Raw genomic sequence first — 20833 nt, 5'->3', positions numbered from 1 at the left:
TAATGTGGTGGCAGGGGGAGAGAGATAGTAACTCAACACTACAGCCATTTAAGCGAAATAGACAAAATGCATAGTCCTAGAATCAGGAACTCACCGTGTCTGAAGTTCTTCTCTCAGTTCCTGATCCAGCACTGCTGTTGCTATTTTATTCTTGTCTTTTCTTTCTCTAGTTAAATGATTCCCAGACCACTCACCAGCAGATACTCTAAGCTATGGCTCTGAGTCTTAAACCAACAAGCATTTTCTTGGTGCCTTGTTCTCCTCCTTTCTGCCTCCCAGCCCCCTCCCTCCATGGCATTCTGGTACCCACGGACTCAGAGGTTAGCTAATTTGTCCTGTGAAAGGCCAGACAGTATAAACTTATTAGACCTTGCGGGGCATATGGTCTCTGTCACAACTACTCAACTCTGCCACTGAAAGAGGAAAAGAGCCACGGGCAATATGTAAGCAGTTACATGATATGGAAGGGGTTTACCAATGTGTAACACAAACAAATGAGCTCTGTTTCAATAAAACTTTATTTACAAACACAGATGATGCCATGACAACATTTTAGTGACCTCCTGCATTATTTCTATGGGTAGATAACTAGGTAAATGGAAGGAGAGGAAAGGGAAGGAGGGAAGAAAACAATGAAAAAAGAAAGATCAGGTTTTCCTCGAGCCGAAGAAAAGACTGAGGACAGTCTGATATGAAGTCAACATCTTACATATTGGGAAACTGCGAATTCTGAGAAGTTAAATGACTTGTCTGAGTCTCAACAGTAGGCTAATGGTGAAGACATAAAAGGTTATGAAGAGACTATCTTTCAGGTAATGAGAAATATGGATTTTCTGACCAATATTCACTTGTATCCTAAGATATTAGCTAAGAAAGCTTTACTGCAGTGGTGAGCCAGTCAAATGTCTCCAAGTCAGGCAAAGAGTTAGTACTGGCCACCAGGTCCCAATCTGGGAGGCCAGAGAAAGGTTCTCTTTCGCTGTGGAGCATCAATGTGTACCACAACCAAACACTTGAGGAATCCCTCAACAGCGCCCCCTGGAAGCTAACTGTAGATCACAAACACCACAGAAGCTGGAGCTGAGCTCCAGCTCATCACAAGCCACAGCCAGGAGCTTCCTGAATTCTCTCCACCCTCACTGAGCATTAAATGCTGTACCTGAACATAAAGCAAGTTCAGCTGCACGGGGTCTCTCGAGTCCACATTCTGATCGGAGTAGAAGAACTTCCGTCTAAGCAGCAATGTTTCATGTTCATCTACTCCTTGTTCTCTGAATGTTCGGCTGTGATCCAGCCAATTTACTGCAACACAATAAGGCAGATGAAAGAACTCTATTTATTCTTCCTCTTGGTTTGAAGGGGTTTATCAAAAGAGAAGTGGATTTCTGGAATGCTGATATTCAGTTAGTTACTTATATTAGAACTGTGCTTTTTAATTCTGCAAAATAGTTTCACATATACTATCGTGTACCGTATGATACACCCCCAAACAACAACAACAACAACAAAACAAAAACAAAAACAAAAACTGAGGGAAAATTTCCAGCCATTCCTAAAGGTTTGTTAAAGCCCCACAGTCAACTTGTAACATGGGGGGGGGGGATAAGAAAATCAATGCTTTATGCCAAGACAACTAAGTTAGCATTTTCCTTTAAGGCAACAGTGGATACTTCAGTCTCATTAGGTGAAATAATTTATAAACTGAGCATATTGAGTTGCCACCACCTGTAAAAGGAAAAGGAAGGAAAATAAAAGTAACTGGATAGGGACGATGGCAGTGGGGGTGAGGTGGATATATATAACAGGAACTAAGGGATCAGGGGAGGAAGAACCCTACCCGTGGCCCTGCTTGGATCTCATTCAGAAAACGCTCACCTGTTATCTGGGCACACAGAAATGGACCACCCCTCTACACTTTCCACAGCTCTCATTCCCATCCCCGAGCTTAGCACACACACACATTATGAGTAAGTATTATAAGCCTCACTGGATTCTAAGCAACTTTAGCACAGGGAATGTGTGGGAGTGATCTCATCTCCCACGGTACCTGGGAGAGTATCATGCACATTATAAAAATCCTTGGGATTTGTCTACCATTGTCTCACTTGGAAATAAGTACGTAACTCGAAATCAAATGAGGCAGAAAAAAAAAAAAAAAAGAATGGAGAAAGGGTCAGAGGAAATGAAAGCCGCACTGAAGATCAATAAACATAATGACAATGATGACATCTTCCCAATGCAGCAGCAAGAATAAAGAGCGAGCAAGCGAGCCTGGGAAGGTCTATAGGAACTGTGCATGAAGTAAGATCCTTGATTGGGGGAGGAGGAAGGGAGGAAGGAGATGTGGGGCAATCAGGTGCACATAGGATACTTGGGGGATACACAGGGTGTACATACTGGCTTTTCCAAATATTAACTGTGTAGTCACAGAAGAGGACTCTCCTATAATGATATTACCATTTTGTAATCTCTCAGGAAATTATGGATCTGGGCAATGGTCATTAATAGCTGTTAATATCACAAAAAAGGAAACAACCAAGTACAACTCTCTGATGGAAGTACACACCACCACATAAGGAGGAGTCTTCACTTGCAAAGTATACACATACATATGAATCTGATCAAGTTTCCAGATCTCAGGAATTAAGAGAGACAGAAGTCCATGTCAGAGGATACCACAATCAATAAAATCCAGACTGTAGAAAACTTGATACAAATAACAATCTGTTTTCTTCTTCCCAGAAATTCCAAGGGGTGGGGGGAGAGATGGAGAAGTTTGAGATGAAAATAATTGTTACACTGTCCAGTCTTTTTTGGACCCCAGTTTAAATGAATTATTAGCTTTTGTAAAAGACATTGTGAACATAATTTGTATATTTCACATTAAGAGATAACTTTCTTAGGTGTGAAATGACACTCTGGTCACTTCCCTCCCTTAAAAGCCCATCCATGTCACAGACTAAAGTATTTACAGATGGAACGAAGCAACAGCAAAGGGAAAAATCCCACCCAGAGTCATGTAGGTGAAGGAAGGGCAGTGAGGCTTGACCACGCCCACACTGGGCGACGCTCCCTTCACAGACACTCACGGTCGTCATCCGTGTGGAGCTTGGCCTTCAACTTCTCCATTTTCCTCTCATCTCGCAACAGTGTCCGGTCTTTCTTTAGCGTACCCGTCCCTTCCTCCTTCTTTTCTTCAATCGTTTCTTGGATTAAAGAGTACTCTTCATAGTTCGTTATTCCTAAAAATATAAATTTAGGATAATTTATAAATTTGTAATTTAGGATTTAGGACAGCGATTATGCTGCTGTCACTCCTTCCCGCTGGGTGCCTGCGGGGACTCCTCCTCGGAGTCCCTGGTAGTGAAGGACAGAAAGAGGCTTTACTAAGCTCAGGGTCAGGGGCCATCCACAGAGTATACATTAAATAACTCTGGCCAAAAAGAAGGTTTTTCAGCTAATGAAGCCACATTGAAAATGTCACATTCAATTCTAATTTCCAAGAAATAAGCAGTCTAGACCATGAAGAACAAGGCAAGACTGTGTCAATCAAGTGGCTAAAGCAACTGGTCTTCCTTTGGGTAGAGAGAAGACTAAGACAGGGCAGGATACTTTCTCCAAATACTTGAAGGGCTTCATGCAGAAAGGAGACAGACTTATTCTTTTGTGGATATTAATAGAAGCTACAAGAAGAAAAGTTGTGTAGCAATCAAAACTGTACAGGCGGGATCCCTGGGTGGCGCAGCGGTTTAGCGCCTGCCTTTGGCCCAGGGCACGATCCTGGAGACCCGGGATCGAATCCCACGTCGGGCTCCCGGTGCATGGAGCTGCTTCTCCCTCTGCCTATGTCTCTGCCTCTCTCTCTCTCTGTGACTATCATAAATAAATAAAAAAAAAATTTAAAAACTGTACGGGCTATCCCTATCAGTCTTCAAGGAAATACTGGATGTCATTGATGCTTATAGAGAATCTCAGCCATGGAAGGGAAACTAGAATTATATGATTCAAATCATATTATTTTTAATTAAAAAATTCCTCTTGGGGGGTGCCTGGGTGGCTCAGTTGGCTAAGTGTCTAACTCTTGATTTTGGGTCAGGTCATAATCTCAGGGTCCTGAGATCCAGCCCTGTATCAGGCACTGAACTCAGTGGGGAGTCTGTTGAGATATTCTCTCACTGCCTTTCCCCTCTATCCATTCATGCCTACTCTCGTGTGCATGCACACACGTGCTCTCTCTAAAGTAAATAAATATTTTTTAAAATTCCTTTTGTTTTTGAAAGGGAAATAAAATTCTCAATTTCAACTCAGCGAGATGTTCAAGTGTTTACAACACCAGTTAGTGGGTTTGCATTATCTAAGGAATAGCAACACTGTCTTAGGACTGGATAGAAATCAATAACTAGGACACATTCAGGATTGGCAAGTCGTCAAATGGGGGTGAAAAAAAGATCAGGCATGGAATTAACGACAAAACCAGAACCAGAACTTCTGCATGTGAACACTCACCTATCCTGCTGCAAATAGTAACCAGGAGTTCCCCAACAGTCTTGGAGTCATCCACCATCACTGTTTTCACAGATCCATCCAGCATCCGGATTTTCTGAGGTCTCTGTTTCTTTTTATATTCCAAAATATCCTAGGGAAACCACAGAAACTTTTCACATGACTTAGGAAACCAGGTCATTAATTTGGACACTGTTCTTTAAAGAATGAATTTTCCCTAGCATACTCTGAATTCCTCCAAGTTCTCGTGAGATTTTTGTCACTAATATATAAACTCCAGTGCTAAATAACTGCCTCCAACAAGCTCTCCTAAAATATGATGGTGGCATTGCCCCCAAAGAAGTACTGTTTATAGCTTACAATTCTTGAAAACTAATCTCTGTAAGCTTAAAGTAGCTTATGCCTTCCTAAAAGACTGTAGATGATCTGCTTTGATGAGGACTAGCAGAGGAAAATTCTTACTTGCCACTGAAGAAGACGGTGGTGTACTCCTCCAGTTATCTCACTGTTAGAAGCAATTTTTAATATCTATGTCATGGAGGAATAAATAATACCCCCCTGTAATTCTTTAGAGTGGGGATTTGCCACAAAATGGTTTTTATAGTAATGGCAAGATCAAATGGGGGTAGTAGGTTGGAAGTTACTTTTAAAGAGGAGACTTTTTTTTTTAAATTACATCTAACAATAGATTTATGAATGGAAAATTAATTGGTACCACATAATTCATTCTCACTTTATGGAATAGTGACCCATCTGATACATGCATTCCATATACTAAAAGCCAGTATCTTTGAGGTTAAGCTGAACAGAATATACAACACTTTTTTACTCGCTACCTCTAAATTCCAAACACAACCATTTTTTTGTTGTCACTTGAACTGATTGTTATCAAGCTTACATCTAATATGGACCTTCTTTTACAAAAACAAAACTGATGAATATTTAATCTCTGACTACCTTTAGGAATTCTTTGTTTTCCCTCTAATCTACTCTTTCTTTTTATCATTAGTCTCCAGGATACTTCCTATGTCCTTACAGAAGGACACTATCTTATTTCCTAACTACCAAGCCCAACCAAGGCATGTACGAAGAGCCAGCCCCAAGCTGCTTTAATTACTCTGTGGGGCTTCAAGAATTTGGACTACTGATAGTTTCTATTACTACCTGAACAGCCCTTACAAAGTCAACCATGTCAAAACTATGAATAAGGGACCTTGATGCAGAATAGACTGTTGGGTCTCCCTTTTTCTCTGAGGTATAATACTACTATGTTGGCTTCTATAGAAGGCCCACAGACCAAGTGACCAAAAAAAAAGAAAAAAATCTACAACATACCCCATTTCGCAACATGTAATAATCCAGTGTTCTGCCGGCTTCCAGCCAAATCCCTTTCCTAGGGTCTTCATCAGAAAGAAACAGCCCATAATCAGAAGCTGGAAGATAAAGAGAAGAGAGGATAAAAGACAGAGTGCCGCTGATGCCATCGCCAGCTTCAAACCCTGAGTCTGCTGACTTGGCAGGCTGTCGGTATTCTTCTGCACCAGACAGGTTTCGTTTTGACAACATGAACAAGCCAAGGGGCTAAAGCACAAGAGGAGGAATGAAGCCTGAGCTGCAACATCAACACCCACAGAGAAGGTTCGTGATTCTTAAAACCAGTGGGCAGCAGCTGTGTCTACAGTTTAGAGAAACATCAAGAACAGAATGGTCCAAATTTCTAATTTCTGAATTGAGCTTTGTTCCCTTTCACTTGCTATATAAAAACCTGGCAGAGAACCTGTGAAGGAGGACAAGACGACCATGGAGAAACTAAGGAAGTAACCAATTAAGCCCAATGCCACTCAGCCAAAGAAGGCCAATGGAGCCTTTACACTTTAAATAATTCCATCATCATCCTAACACAGCATTACTAAAGGTAAGCAGGAGGGCCCCAGTGAGATGAAGCCTCTGTCCCCCATCCCACTAAATTATGAATATAGTTGGAAAATAGAACTCTGTTCTCCATAGAAATCCCTTAATCTGATCAGGAAGTACAAGAGCATGGTGGCAAGAGGAAACCAGTACCATTTCCTGTCTAAAGATTTCTATTTTGGGGCTCCTGGCTGGCTCAGTTAATAGAGCATGCAACTCTTGATCTCGGGGTCATGAGTTTGAGCCCCAAGATGGATGCTGAGACTACTTAAATAAATATGTCTTCAAAGACTGTAATTAAATCAGTAAAATAAAGACTTCTGTCTTTCTGAATGTGATTCAAGGTAACCTCAGAGGCCCAGATGATGGTCTGAGCTCCTGTTGTTTCTTAGAAAAACAACTTCAAGATCTGTAAAGGTTTTGATCTTCACCAGAGCTAGGCACCAGAAATGACTGGAGAACCAGAATTTGAAGAAAGGTTGGGAATGTGGGGTGACTTTATTTTTATTTTTGGGTAATCTAGAAATAACAATGTTTTTAAATAACATAAACAATGCTTTTAGGCCACAAGTTTGGCAGTTTTGTGACATCTTTGAGAAGATCAATGTTTATCTCTATCTTTGAATATTTGATTTTCATGCTTCCAATTTTTAAGTTTTACCCCATTTTCATAATAAAGGCTTATTAATTTGGGAGTAACCCAATTTCTCAAGCACCAAACACTAAATAAAGGAAGGAAATGTAGAGAGAAGGAATTGAGAAATAAAAATTGTATGCATGGCTTTTCTTCAAATTCGGATTAAACGTGCTCAGTGGTTTAAAGAAATAAGAAACAAAACATAGATGCTCCCTACTCCCTTTCAGGTTTGAGATCAAGTTTATAAAATAGCCCCTTCAAAGTAATTGAAATGTAAGGCTTGCCCTGAGCCCTGATGTCAGTTCCAGCCTTCTTCAGGCTGCATATGCGGAAAACAGAGTGAAGGAGAGACAAACACAGTAACTGTTGAGAGTAGCTTCATTTGTATGTTATAGGGCAAATGAAGTGACTTATCAAAAAAGTGTCTTGTAAACTATAGAGATCGATGCTGATGTATGGAAGGGTCATGATGAGGGGTGTGACAATGATGATTCAGTGGCAGCTGTGGCCATTGACATCACAAGACTCACTCAGGAAGTATGTACTGCTCAGGCTAAGAAGATACTTCATTTGAAACATATATACTAGTGGCCCTGAGTACCACTAAGAGCAGCCATTTCTTTAGCTACTAAGCAAAGAACATACAAACACTTTTCAATAAGCCAGTGAATAACCTTGGCCTACCTTGGCCAGTTTGTGCCTCAGGTACCCGTTCTCGAATGACTCGACATGCATCATACACAGCCGTAGATGGTTCAAACTGCATGGTCTTCACCACATTGCAGTGGCGGACACAAATCTTTAAGGACAGGGCCACCATTTTCCTAAATGGTTTGAAGATTCTCACTTAGAATGTCTGGAAAACACAAAGAGACAAATCATGATATTCATAATAGTCTTGAAAAACACTGCTAGATTCTAAATCAGCTTTAAATAATTGAAAGAATAGCTAGCTATTAAAGAGAATGCTTTGGATAGAAGCACAAATTAAATGATTTCAAAAATTTTTAAATAAGACAAGAGCATCTAGTCTCAGGGTTGACACTATCACAGAGTAGCAAGTCGAGTCTCTAGGGAAAAAGAATCTGTGGAAGTTCACCAAGACCCCTTCTCGGGATCCCTGGGTGGCGCAGCGGTTTAGCGCCTGCCTTTGGCCCAGGGCATGATCCTGGAGACCCGGGATCGAATCCCACGTCGGGCTCCTGGTGCATGGAGCCTGCTTCTCCCTCTGCCTATGTCTCTGCCTCTCTCTCTCTCTCTCTCTCTCTCTCTCATAAATAAATAAATAAAAAATTAAAAAAAAAAAAAAGACCCCTTCTCAATGGTGCCTACCTACTTTGGGTTTCCAACAAGGCGTCCTCAGTGTGAGAAGCAGAGAGCCTTGGGTACCACAGCTACCCCCTAAAGATGCTTCTGTTAGCAGCCTCAATGCCCTGTTTCGCTCCCCACAACTCCTGGGGACAGGGACAGATAGATGCTCCTCAGGGTAAAAGTGTTCCACTACTCTTCGTATCAGAAGACTTGGATCTGGGCCCAACTCCAACACCAGGACCCTATGTAAATCCAAGCAAGGCCCTCTGGCCACTCTTCAGTTTCCCCACAAGTAAAGAAGCCCCAATGGTAACAGCCCTGTATAACCCCTAAAAGAATTAAACCCTAAAGGTTTATCAATAGGAGCTCAACATCCTACTTTAGAAAGTACACAGGTCTAGCCTAGGTTTTATTTCATAAATGACTTCTTTTTAAAACCTAAGTCCAAAATTTAGTTCATTTCCTTTGAGTTGGTGGCTAATGGCTTATTTTGACTTATTCTGTAGCCAGAATCTTTGCCTGCCCTCAACCCAAGCCAGCCTCAATCAAATGCATGTTCCTCAGGCACGAGGCAAGAGGGAGGATTCTTCTCTGCATCTGAGAAACTCACAGTCACAGACTCACCGGCTGACTGTCATTGTGGCAAACAGAATAATGCACTTCACAGTCAGCACCTATTAGAACCCCAGGACTACAGAGAGAACACAAATCCACAGGAATTTCAAGTTCTCATCCTTTAACTTTTCTTAGAGAACCCACAAGCAGTGAACATGAACCCCAGCTGCCTTGATAGTCCCTTCCCACTTAAGAACATAAATGTGAAGAAGCAACGAGCTAGCTAAGAGGCAGAGAGGGCCACAGGCTGACCAGCCCAGGAAGCGGGTGCCTCTGGGGCATCACTTCTTCACATGCTTGATTGATTGCCGGTCCACTGGATACAGAGGACATTTTTAAACAGATATTCTGGTGTCCCCAGGCAGGCTGCTATACATAAAGACACGCAGAGCAATCATTTAGGCCGTCCAACTATAAAGTCATTTTGACCTCTACTTATGTTTGAATGACTAGCCTGTGAAAATACTTCTTGAAAAATATCAAGATACAGTTCTCAATAAACAACAGCAGTGTTCACTGGGAATCTTCCCCACACTGAATCAATTCACTATGGCCTGGGTAGTGGCTAGATTGCTGACCTAGCAGAAGAGCTCAAAATATCCAGTCATTTTCCACCTATAACATCAAGGACTCTTACAGCCATATAGGAAAGGGTCTACCCCACTCTGTTTTTGGCATGCTTAACCAACTAACTCCCCAATTTGGGAAAAAAATTTAAACTCTAGATATAAATTGACAAGTTTAATGTAGAGATCACTGCATGGAATAGTTTGTCCCCCTGGGGCTGGTGACAGCTGTAGGGTTTCCTGAACCACTGAGATTCATGAGCATGGCTGCTAGTAACAGTGATAAAGGCCCTGGAACTCTGTCATGGGTGCCATTTATAGAATGCACCAGAGAGAATAGGGTGCTTCATCTCCTCCATTCCTTGGGAAGGGGAAGTATTGTAAGTGTCCCTGCATGAAGGCTGCCCTTCCCAGGCTAATAACTGGGCTTTCTGCAGAGCAAATTAATGGTCCTTCAAGCCAAGCCAAGCAGGATTCCATCAAAGGGAAATACGGAGCCATGACAGGGGCTGAAAGGAGACTATAACAGCAAGACAGTAAACATTAGAGCTCAGAAGGAAACAGAAGACACACGGGGAGTGAGGAGAAAGAGCAGATAGAGCAGCAGGGAGCAGACACAAGCAAGACTGGACAAAACCTAGGTCAACAAAGAACATAGGAGAAGCCGTGAAGTAAAATCTCTATCCAAAACAACTGGAAAAATGAAGAAGCCACTGACTGATGTGTAGGAAGCTGCTGGAGATGCAGGTTTGGGGTGAAAATTCTCTAATGAGTTTCTTTAGGATATGTTCGGTGAAGAGGTAGAACAGGGTCAAAGACTAAGCAGGACACATAATGGGTAGGGGGAGCTCATCCTATCTAACTCCTTGGGACTAGAAAGATCACCTAGGGATGTGCTCAAGACAGAGATCTGAGGACAGAGTCCTGTAACAATGTTCTAAATTCAGGACAAAAGGGACTGGCAAGGAGGCCCATTGGTAGGTGAAGAAACAGAACCAAGAGACCATGGGCCCGGAAGAAGGTGTGCCAAGCACACCTGTGCTAAGTGATGATCATAGCTCAAGGAAGATGAGGATGGGGATATCACTAAATCTGGCACAGAGGTCTCTGGTAGCTCAGTTAAGAAGCAGCTAGCAAAGGGGGGAAGCCAGAGTAGCAAGTTTAGGAGAGAGAGGAGGAGAGGGCCAGCCTAGCAAGTACAGACTTGTCTCTCTGTCTCTGGGGGAGGCCTACTGGAAGGAGCAGAGGAAAAGGCAGCAGCTCTGAATTATGCCCTTAAGGCTCTTTATCCAGAAGTATGTATGACGTGGTTGCTACAAATTCCTTATCTACATAGCATCTGTACAGACACGGCTTCCACCAGATGAGGGCCCAAAAGGCAGTCCCAAGACAGCTAAGTGCCCTTCCTGGAGGCAGTTGCCCAGCATGCATTATCTCCATTCTCGGCCTGTGAGAGAGAAGAGGAGCAGGCAAGTCTCAGTTCAAGGGAAGGGCACTGGACTAGGAAGGAGTCTGCAGTTCAGGTTCATTCCCAGACCTGCCGATGCCGTGGACCTTCAGGCCTGTTATCTCTCCTCTTTTTGCTCTTCAAAGAGCAGGGGACAACTGGCTCCCCATGAAAGGAGTTTCCCAGTGGACACTGATGCTTAGCCAACTATTCCCAAAGGATTCCCTTCTGCTCTAATCCCAACCTCTCACAGGTGAAGCCACGGAGACAACTATCCTTAGCTCAAGGTAGACATTCAACATAAGGAGGGACACAGGAGATTCACTGTGAGACTCATATTCTCAACTTTTCTACCACCTCAAATGTTGCAACATGGTACATATTGTACAGCAAAACCAACCAACCAAAATCACTCTCACAGCATACAGCATCTGCTTGGTGGTCAAAGACTAAAAGGCTCCAGTTTCTTCTTCTTACTCCTGGCTCCCAGTGTTCCCAATATGGAACACGAAATAAGACCAATGATTTCCTTTGTGGGAATGTCAGAAACATGTAAATAAGGTACATAAAAAATGTCTTATCAACTCTCAGGTTATCTATTTGTGTGTATGCAAAAGACGAGGTATTTTTATTTTTATTATGCAAGATCATCATCCATACAGGCAACTGTCAATGAGGTCTGAAATCAAAATACATGGTGATTTAACCTTATTCCATAGGGAACACAACACGGCACTGAGCTGTTTCTAGCTCCACACACAACACAGTGAGATACTTGCAAAACAGACACGCGCTGAAATTAACAGTCCTAAACTAATGGCAAAAAGATCATAGGATCAAAGCATATAGGAACCTAGATACGTCGAATAAAAATGAGTGTTTTCAGCTCTCACGAGAAGTCTCACTTTATATCCACAAAAGCCCTGAGAAAATCACGTCGCTCAGACGACACGCCATGATAAAGCTAACACCCCACTACCTCTCCAGCAAGATGTTCTCAGGGCAGTGGTATAGGCGGCAAACTGAGCCTTACTTCTACTTCCCTGTATCCTAAACCCTTTTGGCTAACTGCTGCCTCTACAGGCAGGGAGCCTAGGACAGAGGAATAGGTTTCCTTTTTTGGTTTGGCTGCAAGAAGGCTTAAGCCGACTGTTTTATAGTCTAACCCCTTTCTCTATTTTATGATCCTATCCTTGTTTTTCTATTACCCCAATCTGAATGCATGCTATCTTGCTGGATCTTAAGTCCTTTTTTGTTGTGGTTTTGGTTTCCTAAAGAGGAAAGGGTAAAAGGGTATAAAATTCATAAAACATACAACATCTTCCTTTTCATAATTTCTTCTCATTCTAACCATTTTGGTCCGGATTTTATGAGTGAAGGTCACCTGGGGCCAACACAAAATCTGCCTGTGCCATCCATTGTGGCAGATGAGCCAATGGAACCGGTGGTAAAACCCAGACATTTTTCCTTTTAAAGTCAATACTTTTTGGTCCCAAGGAGCTGTAAACAGCTCAGGATGGTGGCAGCAGTGCAGGCTGCCTAAGCTCAGGCCACTCCACCCTGGAACAAACTAGCCCAGCTCAGCCAAGGCCTCCTCCTTGCCCAAGAAATGTCCACTATTGGTTAAGATGAGCAACCACCCCGCGGATCTCTGCCCTGACCAGTGAGGTCGGTGAGGTGCTCCAACTCTACTCCTGCCTTACTAGCTCATGGCTCTGTACTGGTTCCTTAACTGCAGTCTGCCTCAGTTTCTTCCTCCGTGAAATGGGAGATAGTAATAGACCTAACCTGTAGTAAGGTTACCAAAGAAATCTATTGACACATGCCAAAGCACAAAGAAAGTGCCAGGTAAGAGTTTGTTATTTTTCGTCTTAGCCACAGGGGTTGGGTTGGAGATACACTGGAACCAACATATTCTATTTAGCCACCATCTAAGCTGCAAAATTCAATTTACTGTTTACATCTATTATATAGTAGACATTATCACAGACATTAGGGAGCAAAGACGGTCAAGATTCTTGTCTAAACAGCACACCCCTTCTGGTAACCCTGTTCCCTGTACAGTTCCTGTGTTCATCCTTATTCAAGTCATTCAATGTTTTTTTGTTTGTTTGTTTTGTAGAAGCAGAAGTATCCAAGGATGAGCCATGAAGCCAAATGTGTTTGTGGGACAAGAACTCCTGCACTCAGGCTGTCCTTCTGGACATCAGTCCGATTCCCTTAATCCAAGAGCCTAACGGAGAGAATTGAACCCTATGGTATGGATCAGGGCTAGCATCAAAGTAGACCCCTGCCCTGGAGCATCCCAGGAGAGGGGCCATAGGGACCCTGCACACTCCCCTACAGAACAGAGGTATCGTGTTTAGCTGACAGGACAAGTGGGCCAGGCTACCATGCGTCACTGGGACCCCAGACCTTGAAGAGTAAGAACTGCCCATCATCCCTCTCCCCTCTCTACCTCCATCCACTGGCTCCATTCTCACCCATTGGAAGACCTCTGCATCCAATAACGATGGTTATACCTGCCCCTGCTTCTTTACATCTGTTCTCCCCTCAGCAGGCAAAATATAGCCGTGGTAACAGAACACATTTTATAACCAAAAGTCAGTATAAAACACGGGCCTATTATTCACCTCAATCTCCAGTAAACAATTTTGCTCTCCTGGAGAAATGCCCAGTGAAGAGCTTTCCTTCTCTCCACTCCTTACCTGCTCTTATGCAAGGGAGGAAGGTAAACAGCTCAGCCAACAAGTAAAACTCATCACATGATGGGGTCACAGCTATACAAAGGTGCCTCAAAAGCAAAAGTCAGGGTCTCACCCTTCATCTTGCTTTCCTGGGCTGTCTGTGCTCAGGTACACTGGGGCTGAGCTCACACATACAGAACTTTCCGTATATAATGCTGAGCCCACCAGGCACATCCAGGTGTCTATGTGTGACCATCTAGAAGCGAGTCAAATCAACTGTTCTCTGGGAGCAAGCTTTTTCATTTAGGGAGGAATGAGGAGGAGAGAGGGCAGAGCTTCCTTCCTATTGTCATCTCACCTGCATCCAGCTTTATCAGGGAGCCACAGGCCTTCCTTAAAATCTGCCTCTCCTCTCACTGGGCCCCTCATGCCTCCCTCTTCCCAAGTAGTGAGAGCTCAGAAGGCAGAGTCTGATTAGAGGGGCTACTCCCCTAACCCCCCACATTCACAACTTAAGAGAGAGAACTCCAGCTAATCCTGAGCTCAGGGAAAATAGTACACGAACACAGCTGATGGGATTTCCTCACATGGTAACCGCCCACATAGAAAAAGACCAGAATGAGTATGCTCCCCCTTTGCAGCCAGAATGGGGAGAAAAGCAGAGAGAACATTCACACAAGGATCTCTCTTCAGTTCTCCCTCACAGAGGCATGGAAAGCCAGGACAATCTCTTGACTTTGCATACTTCAACTAGAAATAACCGTTAAAAGGTCAGGTGATACAGGAACAGGGGAAATGATTAACCACCCACACAGGTGTGAACTCAGCAGCAGGTCCGGCAAGTCAATAAAAATTCCAGCCAAGCTGTTGGCACCCAGAGCTGCTTTGCCAACACCCCATTTGCCCCTTAACCCAGGGCTACTGCAGTGTTCTCACCTGTCCTCAGGACACTCACCCCAAGACACACATACAATGGTATCAGGAGGACATCTGTGGTGACAGGTCTCCTTCCCTGATCTTCTAAGGTAAGGACTGTATCATCACAGCCAACTTTGAATCTCAAGGCCCAAGTATAATGCCCACCACAAAGCGGATGCTTCATCAATGTTTGTGGAATTAACAGGTACTGCAGGGTAAGACTTAAACAGATTTTTTCCTAAATTAGTCATTAGCAATTAATTACCCACACGAATAGCATGACTAATGGTAGCTCAGTGGTTGAGCGTCTGCCTTTGGCTCAGGTCGTGATCCCAGGGTCCTGGGACTGAGTCGTGAGCAGGCTCCCTCGCTCTGCCTATGTCCCTGCCTCTCTCTCAGGGTCTCTCATGAATAAATTTTTTTTAAAAAGATGAATGGAAGGCAAACATCCAGCAGGCCCTATTATTTCTACTCATCAACAATCTGTTTCACAGATCACAGCAGCTTAAACTCATGGCTTATGAGATGAAGTTCCCCAGCCTGGCAAAAGGGAACCTCAAGAAAGAAGCAAGGCTACCTACCATCAGTCAAGAACTCTCGAAGGTACCCTGAGGGCAGGGACGGACTATGTGCATTGCTCACTGTAAAGTACCTGCTGCTGCAGAGAGGGCCTCAGGATGTGTTTAATGCATGGATGGAGAAGCAAGTCAGCAGTTCTACCTCCAAGAACAAAGCTGAAGGCAGTGCCCACAAGATGAAGTACAGAATGACGGGAAAAGATCTTTGACACTGTTTTCCCACTGTCAGATGAAGAAACTATAATCCTGAGATTAAGTGACCTTCCCAAGGTCACACTGCTAGAAACCATAATCTGAACTTCCCATGCTGCCACAATAGTTGGCTACATATGTGATATGACTAGAGCCCACCAGGGATCCCTCCAACTCACCCTCCACCCATACTCAGCTCTTGGCACAGGCATATGAAATTCCATCATTAGGTCTATCATTGGTCATAAGGATGCACTGACGGTTACACCTTGCTATATAAGCGGACATTTAGATTTATCACTTATCACTGTCTTACAATGTTACATTTCAGAACTTCCAGACAAATTGAGAGCTGACTCTTATTAAAGATGATATGATGCCTCATTTTCCTCAGGAAATTCTGAGGAGGTAGAGAGTTCCTGCAGACTAATTCAGAACTCTGATAAAGAGCAGTGAGCAAAGAATTGGGAAGAAAACCTGCTAAAAGGAAGGGGAGGAGACACCTACGTGTTTGTAGTGTTATAATTGTGCCGAGAGATGATTTTAATAGACACCAAATTGAAATGTACAGGTAATCAGGTTCAAATCGCTCAACCCCAGGGTCATGGCCTCCCATCCACCCACTTGCCTTCCCTCATTCATGCTGTAAGAACTCACCATTTTAATGGAACAGTGTGGTTTCAACTTCTGCAAAATTGCCTCCATTATTTGAGCCTTTGTGGCTACCTCTGTCTGAAATGCACCACCCATCTTGGTCTTCCCAGTTACCCACCCTGCAAGCCCTGCATCAAGCTTGGTTTTCTGAAACTAGTCTTTCTAACCCCTCTCCCTCAGTGCAGGATCCCTCTCTTCTCCTAAACTCGATGGAGCACTCACCTGTAACCCGCGCTCCAGTGCCCGCCCTCCAGGGCTCAAGTCCCCCCTGAAATGACAAGAGATGCTACATCTAGTGTTTATCTGGCATTGAAGAGTTCTATGGCCCTGCCACAGACATCTTTCTCACTTGATGTACATAACAGCTTACAAAGTAAAACAGATTTTTTTTTTTATTTTTATTTTTTGCATCCCCATTTCACAGACAGAAAATCTGGGAGGAGTTTTCCTGTGGAATATATCTTGGTTTCCCTCAGACCACTAAGAAGGTTGTGCCTGCTTTCTGGCAATGTCACACTTTTCCCCTGTGGTTGCTGAGACAGCAGAATAAATCATCCCCACATCTTAGTCCCTCTGGAGTCCACCTTGCAGCCCTGTTATTTGCTTCCTCTCACAAGTTAAAGAAGTAGGTTGCAAATTGAATTCTGATTTCAAATTTTTTATTTTGAACTTTAACTCATTCAAATGATTTGAGGCTATTCACAAAAATACAGAGGGCAGAAAAATAAAAGGTCAAGTCCAAAGAAAAACAGAAGAAAAATGAAAGTGAAGGTCAAGACCAGAAGAACTGTGAATTATTTACTCTTTGTTTGGATAACTGGTAATAAACTCCTCCCATTATTTGCTTTTCTTGACCCCTGGTGACAAGCCTATAAAAATCCCATAAAAGCAGATTCTCCAGGCTACTACTGCTGATGCTGATAAACATAAGCATGGTCACTATATGGCACATGCCATGGGGATGGGTACAGAAGGACTGGATTTTACTTGGGAAAAAATAAAGAGCTTTGTTCTACAATGATCTGGAAAAACAATATTCAGTGTTTTGTAAACTGACCCTGGAAGAATGAGTGAAAAGAACTCCAAGTTCCTTCTCTGGTCACCTTCCTCCTGCTTCTGTTTTGTTTTTGTTTTTGTTTTTTAAAGATTTATTTATTTATTCATGAGAGACACATGCAAAGGGAGAAGCAGGCTCCTTGCAGGGAGCCCGATGCGGGACTCGACCCCAGATACTGGGATCACGACCTGAGTCAAAGGCAGGCGCCCAACCACTGAGCCACCCAGGCATCCCTTGCTTCTGTTTTTTGATGCTAAGAAAGCATCCACTGGACTGAGGACTATCTGCCAAAGCCGTGTGGGCTTGGGCTGTGCAGCAACAGGGTCACTGTCATATTTGGTTTCAATTAAGAAATGGAGAAATTTCCTACTTCCTATTTCCAAATCCCTTTCACTACAAAGGTTTTCAGCATCCACCTCTGACCAGCGAATTCAAGACTGCAAACTCACAGCAACATACATCACTGAAAGAGGCAATAGTGTATGGTTTTTGGCAAGGGTGAATGCTAAGGAGAAAAATTAATATTAAGAACATATTCTTGGGGCAGCCCGGGTGGCTCAGCGGGTTAGCGCCGCTTCAGCCCAGGGCCTGATCCTGGGGACCCCGGATCTAGTCCCATGTCAGCAACCTGCATGGAGCCTGCTTCTCCCTCTGCCTGTGTCTCTGCCTCTTTGTGTCTCTCATGAATAAATAAAATCTTTTTTTTTTTTAAAAGAACATATTCTTGAGGCTTATCTGTTAATCCATTAACTATAAATCAGAAGGGCATTTCTGTTAGAGTCCAGACCTAAAAATCTAGCGCTTGCCCGGAGAACTGAAGCAAAGCAAGGAACTTCATTGAAATGTATATTTCTGGAGATTCAGAGTCCACCACAGTACCAATCCAGCATTCACACACTAGATTAGATTTTCCAGATTAGCCTTATTTTCTGTGGCCACTCATTCCAAGATCACCTCCATTTTATATCTGAAAATTGCAACATCTCCTCCGTTAAACTAAATCTAGCCTGTGGTATCCCTGATCTCAGACACAGAAGTCATCAAGTCCAGCCGTCTGCAGGGTATGTAAATCTTTACTGTGGCTTTCCCTTCTCAGTGTAGGAGTTAAAACATCTATTTTTCAATTTCTTAATTAGTAGCAGCAAACATATAAAACAATTATGTGCCTGCATGTATTCTAAACCCTTTCTGTGCACTTGACAGGATGAGCACTGGGTGTTATGCTGTATGTTGGCAAATTGAACTCCAATATTTAAAATAATAATAAAAAAAAACCCTTTCTGTTTGTCAAGTTGCTGAATTTTCAACATCACACTATGCTAAGGAGCAAAGACTTCGCCCAGATAAGGTGACCAGGACACTGTACTGGGGGCTCTGTCTCCTACTGTGTTTAAACAGGAAGAAACATGGAAAAAATGAACATAGTGCTTGTGTTAAGAGAACAGTAAAATGGGTGAAATATATATATTGTAAGGTTTTTATTAATTGAATTTTCATGTGTCCCATTCTGACAAGTTACTCAATCCAGCTTAGAAGGTTATGTCTCCTAAGTAACAGGCACATCCAGGAGAAGGGGAGGTTTAAACTCAAATTTGTCTTATCCAGGCTTCATTGAATGATCCTACCCTACCCAAACATAAGCATTGCTAACACTTTGACACATCTTCCACTGTTTATGCATTATTTCATATAGTTGAGATGACATGCTCTATGTAATTCTGTATTCTGATGTTTCCCTCATTGTAATTACATTATAATTTTTTCCCACAGGATTGTACAATATTTAGAAACTTTTTAAAATAGATACATAATATTGCAATGCAAGTCATCATAATTTACTCAGCTGTATCTTTGATTTTGTATATATCAGCAACTTGTAAGTTTTCACCATTAGAAAGTAAGACTGCAGTATGATTTTTCTATTTAAAAACTTTTATTCTTTCACACTTTAAGCTCGTTTTTTTTTTAAAGGAATCATCAGTATTTTTAAGGAGCAACCCAGAAGATATTACGCTAATAAAAAAAATCTGAATCTACAGATATTAGCAGGTTGATTTATGGGTTAGATAAATGAATATGCATTAACAACCAAGAAAGCCAATAATCAATCTATATTTTATAGTTCAATGTAGCCTACAGAACGATTCTGCTAGCAAGGGCTCAGGCTGCAAGGGACCATATCAAAAGAACTGACAACAAGCATGAATAGGGGAAAAACATTTGTCATAGCAATAAACCAGATTTACAGAAAAGAGGCAGAGGAAAGACAGATGCTTAACATAAATTTCAAAATAGATTGCTAACAGAAATGACAGAAGAAATGATTGGATTAGACTCTACTAAAGAAAATAGTAGACATATACATATAGTAAATATCAAATATCAATGCTCTGTTTTCTGTAAACTCAAGTTTTTAGAACTGCTTAGTGGATCAAGTCAGAATTACAAAGAAGATATTAACTAAATTCAAGTACTCTGACAGGGTACCATTTTCCTATACTTACTAAACCCAAATCAAAAGTCTTGGCCAATTTTATCAGTGAGTTATGGATAAGACTTACATTTCCAAATAATAAAACCAAATCAAATTTAGGTCTGTATCCATAAATAGTACTTCATCAAGAACATGGGGAAGAAACAAACATATCCCATGGAGAGGACACTGAATGGTCAACTCTTAACAGCACAGTTGAATGTAACAAAATATTTTCAAGTACTATTTTGAGATAGTATTGCACTTATTCTCTACAACCTGGACTAATTCTTGGAAAACATAAAATTTAAGATATAGCCTGGAAAAATAAAAGAAATGCAGAGACCAAAATAAATAATAATAATAATAAGAAGAAGAAGAAGAAGAAGAAGAAGAAGGAGAAGAAGAAGAAGAAGAAGAAGAAGAAGAAGAAGAAGAAGAAGAAGAAGAAGAAGAAGAAGAAGAAATAATAAAGGATAAGGATCCTTAAAGAAATGGCAAGATGAAATAATTTTCTGACTTTGAAAGTGTTTATCTATAGGGATTATGCCACAATATTTTGTCATGCCAGCGATGGCTTGTAAAATTGATACTCATCAAATATGATACCTAACATAGTGTTATTGCTGGCACGGTTTCCTTCCCCCCACCCTCCTAATATTCATATGTCAAAGTCTTAACCTCTAGAACCTCAGAAGGGGACCTTGCTGGCATAGGGTATTTAGGGTAGATAATCAAGATAAAATAAGGCCATTAGGATGGGTTCTAATTCAAAATGACTGGTGTCCTTATAGAGGGGAAATGTGTACCCACAGACACGCATAGAAGAAAGGCAATGGGAGCAGACACTGGTACCAGATGGTGGTCAAGCCAAGGAGAGGGGCCTGGAACAGACCCTCCCCTCATAGCCCTCAGAAGGATGCCTTGATCAGGGACCTCTAGCCTCCACAACTGAGAGGCAATACATTTTCGTTGGTTAAGCCACCAGTTCGCAGTTCTTTGTTATGGCTGCCTCAGTAAACTAATACATCAGGCTAATTATGGTTCAATTCAGATTTTAATTAGTATAATTTTCTTAACTATAGGAAATCAGTACAATTTTGACACAAACTGACTAACAGTGTAGTCAAATATGTGTTATTATCTGCAGGGAAATTATATATATGCTGTACTTATTAACATGTACATGTAGGCATAGATGCAGATATTGGTGTAGGCAAAACACATAGGCATATGCATATGGATACTTTCTGTCCACAGTTAAAATAGTACTAAGCCATGGAG

At 42.2% G+C, this 20833-nt stretch overlaps 1 protein-coding gene across 7 annotated transcripts in view; it reads right to left on the bottom strand.

Annotated features, from left to right (window-relative positions):
* Positions 1-20833, bottom strand: part of TLN2 (talin 2) — a 426489-nt gene that overhangs the window by 185401 nt on the left and 220255 nt on the right. For all 7 annotated transcript variants that reach the window (XM_072808970.1, XM_072808976.1, XM_072808972.1 and 4 more), the window contains 5 exons: positions 7736-7907; positions 5839-5936; positions 4507-4636; positions 3090-3242; positions 1160-1302 (listed from right to left, as the gene is read on the bottom strand). In XM_072808970.1, coding sequence (XP_072665071.1) covers positions 1160-1302; positions 3090-3242; positions 4507-4636; positions 5839-5936; positions 7736-7871 — 660 coding nt within the window. In that variant the 5' untranslated portion in view covers positions 7872-7907. The remainder of the gene's footprint in view (positions 1-1159; positions 1303-3089; positions 3243-4506; positions 4637-5838; positions 5937-7735; positions 7908-20833) is intronic.

This window comes from Canis lupus, chromosome 32 (assembly GCF_048164855.1).
Source record: "Canis lupus baileyi chromosome 32, mCanLup2.hap1, whole genome shotgun sequence".
Lineage (NCBI taxonomy): Eukaryota > Metazoa > Chordata > Mammalia > Carnivora > Canidae > Canis > Canis lupus.
Note: the sequence above shows the minus strand (reverse complement) of the source record. Positions and strands in the feature narration are given on the sequence as shown.